Source organism: Salvelinus fontinalis, chromosome 4, assembly GCF_029448725.1.
Source record: "Salvelinus fontinalis isolate EN_2023a chromosome 4, ASM2944872v1, whole genome shotgun sequence".
NCBI lineage: Eukaryota > Metazoa > Chordata > Actinopteri > Salmoniformes > Salmonidae > Salvelinus > Salvelinus fontinalis.
The window spans coordinates 47563539-47578101 of NC_074668.1; the positions used below are offsets into that span (position 1 = coordinate 47563539).

The following is a 14563-nucleotide window of genomic DNA, read 5'->3' on the forward strand; positions in this document are numbered from 1 at the left end:
TCACTCTCTCCCGCTCTCCTCCCCCTCCCTCCTATTCCCCCCCCCCTCTCTTTTCTCCCCTCTCCCTCCTTCCGCCATGGTATGGCAGTGTTTCTGTGATGTGGTGGTGTGGGGAAGGAGGGAGGGAGGGAGAGAGGGAACAGAAGGTAGCATGTGCGTTTTATTGCTGGTGCCAAAGTCTATCGATGAACTGATGCTTTCATTGATCATAAGGGAGGATACCTTGGCCTTCTGTTCACCTCTCAAAATCAACCCCAGGACCAGAACATTCACATGGCCCTCCCTCCCTAACCCTAGAATGTGTGTAATCCACTGGTTAGTTATAGGGGAAACGCTGGATTACTGCTTCATAATAAATCGTCCTACTGCTACGACACCACCACCATTTCAGTCTTCGTCACTTTAACTACCACAGCATCTGACAGTAACATGCACTTCTGTGGACAAGCCCTCCTCATATGGCATGAAAAGAAGTAGGCCCGTAACTCCATTTGTGCGCCCACCTCTGAAAGGAGAGAAAATAGTCCCGTCGACTCATCACTACTCCATCTATTCCCTTCCACCAGCAGAAAGCATTCTTCCATAAACGCTAGGTAATTACGCTGGAATAAAAAGCTGCAGCTGCATCTTAACAATGCACTGAAAACTATTATAGGTAATCAATTCCTATTATATTGAAGTTCTACAGCAATCTACCTTCCAAAGCACTGTGCAAAACCACCTGGCCATCAAAACACAACACTTCTCTCTCCCTCTCTGCTCTGCTATGGAGTCCACCAAGACAGCGAGAGACAGAGAGAGAGAGACAGAGAGAGAGGGAGCTTTATCAAAGCACACCTAATCTCTCAGCCCCCAGATAAACAGTGGATGAGCTCACATAAACCACGCACGCACGCACGCACGCACGCACACACACACTTATTTTTTTACATTTTCATCAGCCAATATTAATCGGCCACATTTTTTTTTAAATAAAATAAAATGGTGTACAATACAACATAAAGGGTGCAACAGATCAGCACCCCAGCCAGAACCTACCCTATAAAACACCACAGTACGAGTTTAACAACACTCTGTGTGGCACAGCACCGCATTGGCATACCATACCATGTGGTCTGGCATTGGCATGGTCTCTAACAAACAGACCGACAGACACCTTTCCCAGGTCAGCTACAGGGCAGGGCATCCAAGGTTTACACAGCCAGAGGTGGGAACAGTTAACCTAACACAGGCCCCAGGCCAGACTGTGTGTGTGTGTGTGGCTAGCTGCCTCACTCTCATCTCTCTCTCTCTCTCTCTGGCTGAGATGCCAGACAGGGTAAGCATCCAAAAGCCACTTAGCAGTAAGAAGGTGCAGCTGTTTGCTGAGCTCCACAGCAGGCTGTGCCAAGAGAGAGAGAGAGGCAGAAACAGAAAGAGGAGAGGAGTGCCAGGCTAGGCTGCTAGCTAGTCACTGCAGGGGATCTATATCATAGAATTACAGTGCATTGGGGAAAGTATTCAGACCCCTCGACTTTTTCCAATTTATTTAAAGTTACAGCCTTATTCTAAAATGGATTTAAAAAAAAAATCCTCAGCAATCTACACACAATACCCCATAACTACAAAGCGAAAACAGGTTGTCAGAAATGTTTGCAAATGTATTACAAATAAAAAACATAAATACCTTATTTACATTGGTATTCAGACCCTCTACTATGAGGTGTACCCTGTATCGAGTGATTATCCTTGAGATGTTTCTACAACTTGATTGGAGTCCACCTGTGGTAAATTCAATTGATTGGACATGATTTGGAAAGGCACACACCTGTCTATATAAGGTCCCACAGTTGACAGTGCAGGTCAGAGCAAAAACCAAGCCATGAGGTCGATGGAATTGTCCATAGACCTCCGAGACTGGATTGTGTCGGGGCACAGATCTGGGGAAGTGTACCAAAACATTTCTGCAGCATTGAAGGTCCTCAAGAACACAGTGGCCTCCATCATTCTTAAACGGAAGAAGTTTGGAACCACCAAGACTCTTCCTAGAGCTGGCCAGCAATCAGTCTGATGAAACAAAAATAGAACTGTTTGGCCATAATGACCATTGTTATGTTTGGAGGAAAAAGGGGGAGTCTTGCAAGCCGAAGAACACCATCCCAACCGTGAACCACGGGGCTGGCAGCATCATGTTGTGGGGGTGCTTTGCTGCAGGAGGGACTGGTGCACTTCACCAAATAGATGGCATCATGAGGAAGCAAAATTATGTGGATATATTGAAGCAACATCCCAAGACATCAGTCAGGAAGTTAAAGCTTGGTTGCAAATGGGTCTTCCAAATGGACAATGACCCCAAGCATACTTCCAAAGTTGTGGCAAAATGCATAAGGACAACAAAGTCAAGGTATTGGAGTGGCCATCACAAAGCCTGACCTCAATCCTATAGAACATTTATGGGCAGAACTGAAAAAGTGTGTGCGAGCAAGGAGGCCTACAAACCTGACTCAGTTATACCAGCCCTGTCAGGAAGAATGCGCATTTGTGGCCTGCTGGAGGTCATTTTGCAGGGCTCTGGCAGTGCACCTCCTTGCACAAAGGCGGAGGTAGCGGTCCTGTTGCTGGGTTGTTGCCCTCCTACGGCCTCCTCCACGTCTCCTGATGTACTGGCCTGTCTCCTGGTAGCGCCTCCATGCTCTGGACACTACGCTGACAGACACAGCAAACCTTTTTGCCACAGCTCGCATTGATGTGCCATCCTGGATGAACTGCACTACCTGAGCCACTTGTGTGGGTTGTAGACTCCGTCTCATGCTACCACTAGAGTGAAAGCACCGCCAGCATTCAAAAGTGACCAAAACATCAGCCAGGAAGCATAGGAACTGAGAAGTGGTGTGTGGTCACCACCTGCAGAACCATTCCTTTTTTGGGGGTGTCTTACTAATTGCCTATAATTTCCACCTTTTGTCTATTCCATTTGCACAACAGCATGTGAAATTTATTGTCAATCAGTGTTGCTTCCTAAGTGGACAGTTTGATTTCACAGAAGTGTGATTAACTTGGAGTTACATTGTGTTGTTTAACCTGTTGGGGATGGGGGCGCTGTTTAGACTATTTATGCTAATGTGGCTAATTTTTTAAACGGCTTCCCACAAAATCCTTGATCGTACAATATGCATATTATTATTATTATTGGATAGAAAACAGTCTATAGTTTCTATAGGAGTTGAAATTTTGTCTCTAAGTGGAACAGAGCCCATTCTACAGCAATTTCCCTGACATGGAGTCAGATTTGAGAAACGTTGGCCACTTTTCTGAAGTCATTTAAACGGGCACTGTCGTTGCTATGACTATACGGACACTTCTTACGTCTTCCCCTGGATGCCTTTACGTGATGACGATTCCAACGGGCTCGATTGCTCGTTCACAGGCCCTACAAATGAAAAAAACCTTTAGCTAGCAAGTCTTTTCTTGCTGCGTAACGCGCGTGGAAGACACCGACCCTCTCCTGTTCCAAGCATTAGTTTAGCCTGTTATATTTCTCCGGTCATCTTTTCACTCGTTATAGGAGTTACAAACATCACAAAGTAGTTAATTTAAAGCGTTTTATAGCAATTTATATCCGTTTAGTGCGATTTTGGGACATTTATTTTTGCAACGATGTGAAAAGTTGGTCACGCTTTTCAGTTCATCCCGAACGTAGTTGACATTTCCACATGGCAAGAGGACAGCTTTCCACCAAAAGACGATTTCTCCCAAGAAAGGATCCTTTGCCCAAGATACTGATGGAAGAACAGCTCAAGGTAGGACATTTTTATTATGATAAATCGTGTTTCTGTCGAAACATTTTAGTGGCTTAGGACGCCATGTTTTTTGACGTAGCTTCGCTTGGCGCAAACTGTATTGAAAAGTAAGGATAAATTAAAAAATGTAATAACGCAATTGTATTAAGAATTAAATTGTCTATCAATCCCTGTCCACCCTATATTTTTTAGTCACGTTTATGAGTATTTATGTATAAGAGTAGATCACTGTCTAAGTGGCGCAAGGACGTTTTCTTTACCAGCTTGTCTACATTTCACATTGTCTAACCATGATTTTGGTGGCTAAATATAAACATTTTCGATCAAACTGTATATGCATGTTGTAATGTGATGTTACAGGAGTGTCATCGGAAGAATTCTGAGAAGGTTAGTGAAAAAATTAATATCTTTTGGCGATGTTGACTTTTATCGCTCACTTTGGCTAGAATCAATGCTGGGCTGCTAATTGCTATGTGCTAAGCTAATATAACGATTTATTGTGTTTTCGCTGTAAGACACTTAGAAAATCTGAAATATTGTCTGTATTCACAGGATCTGTGTCTTTCGATTCGTGTATGCTGTGTATTTTTACGAAATGTTTGATGATTAGTAGTTAGGTAAACACGTTGCTCATTGTAATTATTCTAGTCCATTTGTGATGGTGGGTGCAATTGTAAACTATGCCATCTACCTGAAATATGCACTTTTTTCTAACAAAACCTATCCCATACCATAAATATGTTATCAGACTGTCATCTAATGAGTTTTTTTGTTGGTTAGGGGCTATAAATATCTTAGTTTAGCCGAATTGGTGATGGCTACTGGTGTTGGTGGACAAATAAAAGATGGTGGAATATGCTAATGTGTTTTTAGGTAATAGATGTACATCTTTACATATTGTGTCTTCCCTGTAAAACATTTTAAAAATCGGAAATGTTGACTGGATTCATAAGATCTGTGTCTTTCATTAGCTGTATTGGACTTTAATGTGTGAAAGTTAAATATTTTAAAAAAATATTTTTTTTGAATTTCGCGGCACTGGTTTTTCAGTGGGGGGGGGGGGGGAGTGCCGCTAGCGGCACGCTGATCCTAGACAGGTTAAGTGTTCCCTTTATTTTTTTGAGCAGTGTACAATTTTTTTTTCTTTATATATATTTTTCTGCTGAAAACTTGAGGGACCAACATCAACAAATATGACCCGCGGGCCATTCGGCCCGCCAATTTGGAAACTCTACAGCCTTGTGTATTTGCTGTATGCCCTTACAGCCAGCAACAGGTCCAGAACCAGTCGAGGTTAGGTCTGTGTTTTTAGGGCTGTAATGATACCAGATTCGTAATATAGAATTTTTTCCATGGGAAAAATGAAAACATCATAGCAGACTGAACTCTTTGGTCCTTCAAAAACTCGCTGTGTGTAAAATAGGGTGTGCTATATCTTGGAAAATAGATCAAATGTGACTCTGGATGACAACGTAATGTTTCCAACATTAGGGCTGATTTCGTAAATATGTGAAATCCGCTTTGTGTTTTGTTTCCTTGCCACAATACTAACGACTATCACAATACTGGTAGCGTCCCGGCCCTCATGTTTTTGTAAGGGCAGAGTAGAGTACATGGCCCCTATGTTTTTTCGTGTGGTGGGGTCCAAGAACATGAAACGCCTGTGAGGGAGAAAAAACCCCCAATAATAATTAGACAGCCTCATATCCTGACACAAACTCCCCCTTCCCCTCTCACCCCCTCCATCACACCCTCAACCCTGAAACAGCACCCCTCACACCCCTCCCTGTGTAGGGGGTGATGTCATGCCACAGGATGGAGGGATGAGGACAGGGATGAAAGGAAGAGAGGGAAAACCCTCATGCCGGTCAGGGCCCATGCGGCCGTTGGCGCGGCAACATGAAAAGTGGAAATATCACGCTGGCATGGCGACAAAAGAGAGCAGAGCCACCAAAGCCATGGCATGATTACATGTTCCACAAGAGACGCCAATATCACACAGAGAGAGGGAGAGAGACTAAAGAGAAGGAAAGAGAGACTAGAGAGAAGGAAAGAGAGAGGGAGAAGGAAAAAGAGACTAGAGAGAAGGAAAGAGAGAGAGAGAGAGAAAGAAAGTGAGAGACTAGAGAAGGAATGTGAGAGACTAGAAAGAAGGAAAGAGAGAGACTAGAGAGAAGGAAAGCGAGAGACTAGAGAGAAGGAAAGCGAGAGACTAGAGAGAAGGAAAGCGATTGAAGGAGAGAGAGCGAGACTAGAGAGAACGAAAGAGAGAGAGAGAGAGAGAGAAAGAGACTAGAAAGAAGGAAAGAGTGAGAGACTAGAAAGAAGGAAAGCGAGAGACTAGAGAGAAGGAATGCGAGAGAAGGAAAGAGAGAGAGAGACTAGAGAGAAGGAAAGAGAGAGAGAGACTAGAGAGAGAGAGGGGGAAAGAGAGAGAGGGAGCGTGAGAGACTAGAGAGAAGGAAAGAGAGAGAGAAGAGGGATAGAGTAGAGGGCTAGAGAGAGAGGGAGAGGGTAGAGGAGGGGATTACCAGGAAGCTAGGAACATGTCACCCCAGCCAGGCTAGTTAGGACAGAAATACACCACTTAAAGACAGGCAGCACAATTCTGAGCACAAAGTTTGTTTTTTCACTAAATTGGTCATTTGCCCAATCAGATCAGCTCTGACAAAGATCTGATGTGATTGATCAAAAGACCAATTAGGGAGAAAAAAAAGGATTCGAATTGGGCTGCCCGCGTAGACCCAGCAATACTGTTCAACACTACACTTAAAAGAAACCATCATGTGAGGATCTATTCAACACTTTACACAAACCACAAGTCAACTTACTGTGCTATAACTCTTTAGTCTGCACAAATAAAACGGATAGGCATAGCTACAGCTCCCTGAACAAAGCTAAACCCGGCACGGAAATACAACGTGTAGATGTTAGATGAACAGTTCAGTGGCTATCTACAATGCTACAAAAACAACTCTTCCACAAACACAGGCAAAGACAACACAAGCTAGGACCCAATCTTCCAGCGCCTCCCCGCTTCCCTGCTGTAGAGGGAGCCGCTGTGTGTGCAGCACGCAGGGAGGGGGGCAGCGGTGGGGGTCACAGGTCAGCAGCCCAGCGCCTCTCATAAGAACCAGACAGGAAGAGCTGGGGAAAAAACTGTGTACATATATACACCACCAAATGAAGTGTTGGGTTTGGCATCGAAAAACAAAAGCATATGCAGAAAAGGACCTCATACCTACAGTAAAATATAGTGGTGGGGCTATTATGGGGCTATTTTGCTTCCACTGTTCCTCTGGGTCCTTTTATGGTCAACGGCAACATGAACTTTACCAAGTATCAGGACATTTTAGGAAAAAACCTGGTTGCCTCTTGGCCGCGAGTTGATCTTCCAGCAAGACAATAACCCCAAGCACTAATCAAATCCCAGAAGAAAATGGTTAATCAACCACGAAATCAAAATAAATGTCCGTCTCCGGACTTGAACCCCATTGGTTTATTTTGAATAGGGCCGACGAAGGATATCAAGGATCTGGAAAGATTCTGTAAGGAGGACCGGCCTAAGATCCCTCCCAATGTGTTCTCCAATCTCATAAAATGGTTCAATGTCATTATCCTCGCAAGGGGAGGGTGCTAAGAGCATTGAAAACAGCCAATAATGTTGACCTGTATCTTTTCGAGATTTTTTTTTATTACTTGTTAAACAAAATCTCTTTCCCTGAGCAATTGTATTAGTATAAAATAATATAATTATATTTGTAAAGTCTTTTTTGCTCTTTATCTCTATCAGGGGTGTCAATAATTATGGACCTGACTATATGTGACACGACACCGGTTTGGTGTGGAAGCCTGCTCTCGCTCTACTGCACTAGAACTTCATAGGCTAGCATGCCCCCCCCCCCCCCCCTCCATTTTCTTTCACCCTTCCTCCTCAACCCTGCCTTTCACCCTTTCCCGTAGTCATGCCTTCTGTTCATCAAACCTGCCTCTAATGGTGGACCAGCTACAATAGAAGTAGTTAGTAGTCCTGGCTGATATGTTTTCCATTTCAGTAGAGAATCTATGAAGTTACAATTAGTGTTAAAAACATCATGATACATAAAAAAACATGAGCTGGCGCACACCCAGAAAAAATTTTTTTTTTATGTAGAGGTGCTGACTAACGGCGAATAAACTATAAGCTGTAAAAATAAAGAGTCGCACACTGTATACATAAACTCCCAGTAATTTATCGGGTAAATCACCAACGTTTCGGCATCAATGTGCCTTCTTCAGGGTGAATATCATGATGCAAATAGCATATTTCGGGGCCATGTAGCATATTCTAGAATTGGAATTTAGATCCAAAACTGGGCGGCAAAGTGTGGAGGAAACAGAGAGGAGGGTTGAGTATGGGGTTATGCAGGTTAAGGCTAGACCGGGCAAGGCAGGGTGGGGTGAGGGGGGGATGCCTGAGCCTAGTAGGGACCGCAGTCTGCGGGCACTAGGGGCATGGGGGCTGGCAGGGGCACTCCGGGCTGTGTGTCTGTCTGGCAGTACAGTAGAGTAGTGGCCGTGTCTGGCTCTGGGAACACCACAGGCCCCCAGCTGTGCTCGGGCCCAGGCAGCCAGGGTCTGGTCTGTCAAGATGGGCCAAACAACAATGAAGAGGCCTTTCCCCCTCTCCTTTCTTTCTCTCTCTTTACACACTAATTATAGACCAGCAATGTCCCACTGTCCCCTCAAAACAAACCAGGAAAGAGAATGGAAGAACAAGGCGCCTCCTCTTCTCCCTCCTCCTTTTCATCTCCACTCTAATGAGGGGATAGATACTGTCATCTAGATCACTTTCACAACCCCCCCCCCCCCCCCCCCCCCATCCACAGGTCTGCTGGATGGGCTCTGCTCCTGCACCAAACCAAACCCCCCCCCCCCAATTCCAACATGGCCGCCTGCCTACAAAGACAAGAGATCATCCCTATGGTGGCCCCAAATATCAGCTCAGCAGAAGTTGAGTCAAGGCCTCACTGCCGTCCAATCAGAACACTACTGTACTCCAAAAACCCTCGACTGACACGCTGACTAAAACAAATGATACAGTCGGTACTTTCAAGAGAGGAGGAACCTATCGTCCACACTTGTTCCTATTCCCAGGTATAGTACAAGATTCTTCAAGTGTTTGAGTGCCTTCGTTCTAGCATTACCATTAGCTCAGCTTTCAGATCCTGGCGTGTTGCGTGTTCTGTTCTTCTCTGTCCTACGCGGTAGCTAGCATCCAAACGCCAACCGACCGCTAACCGTCGCCTCCAGAGAAAGTGCCTCATCCATTAGCATGTCTATACAGCTACAAGGAGCGCTCCTTCAATTATGAATGGCTGCCCTCTTTCTGTCACTGGGAAGGCGAGGCCAGGCGTGTACAGGATAAATGAGACGACAGCCTCCCCCCATCCCTCAGGGACAAGTGGTATGTTCCATTAGGAAGGACACTTAATTAAAGCCATGATAAAATACCGCTCTGGACACCAGAGGCAGGTCTGGTGGAGGGGTGGAGGGGAGAGGGGGAGAGACGAGGCTTCAGTTCCTCTCTTCTGATTCTTGAAGCGAAAAGAGGAGGTGAAAAACAAAAACAAAACCTGTAAACGAACGGTTCCCTTGACAACCAGGGATCAGAGATAAATAATACTGACAAACGTTTTAATTAAGTTGCTGAACACAAGTTGTCTTCACTTCAGAGCCAGGCCGAATCTGCCCATCCTGATAGGATGAAGGAGTGAGGTTTTCTGGCATGTACAGGAGCTGATCCCACATCAGCACTCCTACCCCGAGACACGGTCTTGTTTAACATCCAGCACCTACCCAACGACATTGCATCATCTTTTGTCTGTGTGTATATGTATAACCTAGCCGTGTTGCTCACCTTTCCCAGGACAGTGAGACAGCTGGGGTCCAGCTCAGGCTGCTCCAGCTTCACCACTCCCACCCAGCCATACTCGTATAGGTCCTCCTCATCATTGTTGTTACACAGCCCCAGCGGATGCATCTGGAGGACAGGAGGAAAACCATTGGGTCAATATCACAACATATAAAACAGGATTAACGTCTTTCACGACACAGCATAGGGTTAAAATCAGTCTAGGGATCCTGGGAAAACATGCTCCTGCAAGAACCTAAATGTCCCTTATTATATTACATACAAGCTGGTGCAGGTGTGTGTGTGTTTGCGGTCGGGCTCAAAGAGATTGCCGTTGAAGTGCGCTTTATACACTGTACCTTTGAGCTAAGCAGCAGCGCTACGGTTTAACAGCCAGCCAGGCACATTAATATTACTATAAAAGGATGTAAGGCTTTAAATGGGGGGAAAAAGCCAATGGTAAAGTAGCTAAGTTCCACACCACTGCACATTACCCAGTATCTAGAGTATCTTAAGTGGTCCCCCTATTATCCCTAAGGCTACTAAATGATCTTGGGGTTTGCAGTGCCATTCCTCAGAGCACAGAAAGAGAATGACTAGAATGGAAAAGAATCCCCCTTCAGACCACAGCAATACTTCAGGTCGAACGCACTGATTATAGGCCTAAGTTGCGCCGGATAAGTGTCCGCTAAATGACTACAATGTAGAATGTCTGTAATTGAAATGCCCAGTCTATTCTATGTCATTGTGTTCGTATGTCCTGAAGCAGAGGGAGGATGTCTGCAGAGTAGATTAGACCTGAGGACTGAGGATAGGAGGGCAGACATGAGAGGCTGGCTGACTCACTCTGTGTGTGTGTGCGCGTGTGTGTGTGTGTGTGTGTGTGTGTGTGTGTGTGGGCACGAGGCAGCCCCCTGTAATTACAGACTAATGCATCATGATTCATCTCAGAAAGCTCTTCAGCTACTTTACTTCAGACTTTCTCTTCTTTGATTACGTAGTGGGATTTAGAAATAGACCTATATGTCTGTGTCCCGAATGGCACCATATTCCCGTCTATAGTACACTAGTGTTGATCGTCTGGTTTGGTGACCTACAGTATGTCGTCATCGAACACATCCCCCAATGGGAACAAAAACACAGAAACCACGCAAAAATAAATACACTTTTTTTTTTTTTACTGCATAAAAGGAACACTTGACTTCTAGGCTTCTAACTTCAAGTATTGCACCAATATTTCCTGTGGTGATGACAGGGACTGCTGTGGACTGTTATACTTTATATCTAAAAGCAGCCTTTCTTCCTTCCTGCTCTGTGGGGCCTCAGCCTGGCCTTGTAAACTCAACAGGTAAAGACGTGAAGAATTCATCGTATTCCTGTTAGGCCTAAGCCAGTCAGGGATATACTGACCTTACTGTAAAAAGGGCTCTCCACAGTGATTTCACCGTCTACGCAGAAATGTCAGCTGCACAAAAGTAAACGGAACGAGGTAGAGAGCCGTCGGCGCTGTTGAGTAGACTGTGTAGAGCCTTTAAGACTCCACATGGTCGGCCATCAAACTGAACCAAATCAAGACAAAAGTTACATTGAAATATAAAAACAAGACAACTACAGCAAGAGAGAAACCTACAGTGTAAACTGCACATATCTGTTCGAGCATAAAAAGAAAGAGGGTAATTTCACTCCTTCGCCGATACCCAAAATTAGAATAAACGTCTTTAAAAATAAAAGGTTGTAAGCTGGTGTCCTTAGGTCACAAAGACCCGTCCCCTCCCCTCTCCACCCTGACCAGTAGCAGCAGCTTAGTGGACCCTCTGGGTCCGAGGATGACCCCAGATACCCTCTCTCTCCCTGCCCTGACCTCTGAACCCTACTTCATCACTTTGGGAGAGAGCTGCTCTGCTGGTTGGAGTTAGGGCGAGGCATGCAGCAGGACCATTGAAAAGGTAGACTATGTGGCCAAAAGTATGTGGACACCTGCTTGTCAAACATCGCATTCCAAAATCATGGGCATTAATATGGAGTTGGTCCCCCCCTTTTGCTGCTATAACAGCCTCCACATGATGTCAACTGACTAGCTGGAAAGGTGACATCCTATGACGGTGCCACGTTGAAAGTCACTGAGCGCTCCAGTATGGGCCATTCTACTGCCAATGTTTGTCTATGGAGATGCAATGGCTGTGCGCTCGATTTTATACACCTGTCAGCAACGAGTGTGGCTGAAATAGTAAAATCCACTAATTTGAAGGGGTGTCCATATACATTTGGCCATGAAGTGTATTTGGAGAGGAGGATTGACAGTCCATCGCCATATGGCAAAGAGGGGGGGCGGCCCACTGACCTGAGGGTTTTGGAGGAGTGTGTGTGTGCGTGTGTTGGGTGGGGGGTTAGAGTTCGGGGGTTAAATGCAAATAGCCCAAGATGGCCATTGTGTGTCATAGGAAAGGAATGCTGACAAAGTGTGTAATGTCGTTTGAGAGTTCTCTCTTCTCTATGAAGCCCCCCCCCCTGAAGGATGTAATGTGATAGAGGCATTGGATTCTCAACACGAACACCTCTCCATCATTACTAGTCTAGAGGCATACTGGAACCACAGATGCTAAATTTGAGAAATCAAGAGCCTCGGGACAGCCATGGGGAAGGAATATTAAAGACACACACACAAACACGTAGAGCAGACACACACACTTAAGTGTACACAGACCAGGGTTTCTGTTAGCCGGTAATAGCCAGTACCAGTCAAAAGTTTGGACACATCTACTCATTCAAGGGTTTTTCTTTATTTTTACTATTTTCTACATTGTAGAATAGTAGTGAAGACATCAAAACTATGAAATAACACATATGGAATCATGTAGTAACCAAAAAAGGGTTAAACGAAACAAAATATATTTTAAATTCTTCAAAGTTGCCTTGACAGCTTTGCACACTCTTGGCATTCTCTCAATCAGTTTCATGAGGAATAACTTTCCAACAGTCTTGAAGGAGTCCCACATATGCTGAGCACTTGTTGGCTGCTTTATCTTCACTATGAGGTCCAACTCATCTCAAACCATCTCAATTAGGTTGAGGTCAGGTGATTGTGGAGGCCAGGTCATCTGATGCAGCACTCCATCACTCTCCTTCTTGGTCAAATAGCCCTTACACAGCCTGGAGGTGGGTAGGGTCATTGTCCTGTTGAATAACAAGTGATAGTCCCACTAAGCCCAAACCGGATGGGATGTCATATCACTGCAGAATGCTGTGGTAGCCATGCTGGTTAAGTGTGCCTTGAATTCGAAAAAAAATCACAGACAGTGTCACCAGCAAAGCACCCCCACACCTTCGCACTTCCTCCTCCATGCTTCATGGTGGGAACCACACATGCGGAGATCATCCATTCACCTACTCTGAGTCTCACAAAGACACAGCGGTTGGAACCAAAAAACTGATTTACACTGGTCTAATGTCCATTGCTCCTGTTTCTTGGCCCAAGCAAGACTCTTCTTCTTATTGCTGTCCTTTGGTAGTGGTTTCCTTGCAGCAATTTGACCATAACGCAGTCTCCTCTGAACAGTTGATGTTGAGATGTGTCTGTTACTTGAACTCTGTGAAGCATTTATTTGGGCTCTAATCTGAGGTACAGTTAACTCTAATGAACTTATCCTCTGCAGCTGAGGTAACTCTGGGTCTTCCTTTCCTTTTTATTCTACAATGTAGAAAATAGTGAAAATAAAGAAAAATCCTGGAATGAGTAGTTGTCAATTTTTTACTGGTACTGTATATATATATATTTTTAAAGCACATAAATAGAATTGGCACAGGGCCAATTGTCTGGGAGAAGAATAAAACATCCCACTGCGAAATAAACATTTTAGCCAATTCATTGATGGCAAAAACAGGCGATGTAAAAAAAACATTTGACTGGTCATGCTTATCGGTCTATAGGTACATTTGCATAATTTAGTGGAATTAAATTGCCGCGTCTGTACGGCATATTCGTTACGTATTTTATTTATCACACGCGTACAGCATACAGATCTTTTTGAGTGGAAAATCTGTCAGACCGAGCGAGAGCTGCTCCTATAGCATCTCAAACAGGAAATGCATAGGCAACGAACGGAAGGCAGGTTTCATCAGCGCGTCACACAACACTTTGCATTTGGAAAACATATTTCATTGTTTGAAACCTCAACGTTTTATTACATGAGGCATGTCTTACCTTGCATCAAAGTAGCCTAGCCAAAATCAGACCATATCCACGGAGGCAATTATTTTACATCAACTTTCTTTCATTGTCCAGTAGCCAAAGGCACAATCCTAGTCATATTAACAACCCATGCTAGTCGTTGTATATTAGATCACCCCTCTTTCTAAATGTCTAACGGATTTGGTCATCTCTGTCACATGAAACCGCTCGCATGTGCAGTGCCCTTTTGACACAGGTGTTTGCCCGCTAATTGCATTGTGGAACGAACAACCTACTGCCTTGTACGCATTGCTGCGCTTACGTGAAGAAATGCGTTTATTTTAAGCTAAACCTTCTGATCTTTAGCATCTGTTCCCTTAAAAAAAAGGGTATCCTACTGGTTGTACGAATTTGGGCTCTATCATCCCACAACTGTCCCAGAATCTGTTAGGATTAGGCCATTTCTTTCTCAACAAACTGACCAATAGGTAAACTTTTCTACAATGGCGGACAGTAAATTGACAAAGGCTAGTGATTTTGCTGTTCGTTACCTGAGGAAAAGTAAATGTGGACAGTTATTCTAACATCTTCAAAGTGCACATCAGAATTCGGTAAGAAGGACCGTACATCGGTGCATGTTCTGTTAATATGTATTACCATAATCTAAATGGGATTTCTGTCATGCTGAGCACCGTGGGTGGACGCCCTAATCAGGGCAGGGAA

General features: G+C 44.6%; 1 protein-coding gene across 2 annotated transcripts in view; it reads right to left on the reverse strand.

Moving 5' to 3' along the window:
• LOC129853901 (E3 ubiquitin-protein ligase znrf3-like) overlaps window positions 1-14563 on the reverse strand; it is a 108198-nt gene that overhangs the window by 29777 nt on the left and 63858 nt on the right. For both annotated transcript variants that reach the window (XM_055920387.1, XM_055920386.1), the window contains exon 2: window positions 9679-9801. In XM_055920387.1, coding sequence (XP_055776362.1) covers window positions 9679-9801 — 123 coding nt within the window. The remainder of the gene's footprint in view (window positions 1-9678; window positions 9802-14563) is intronic.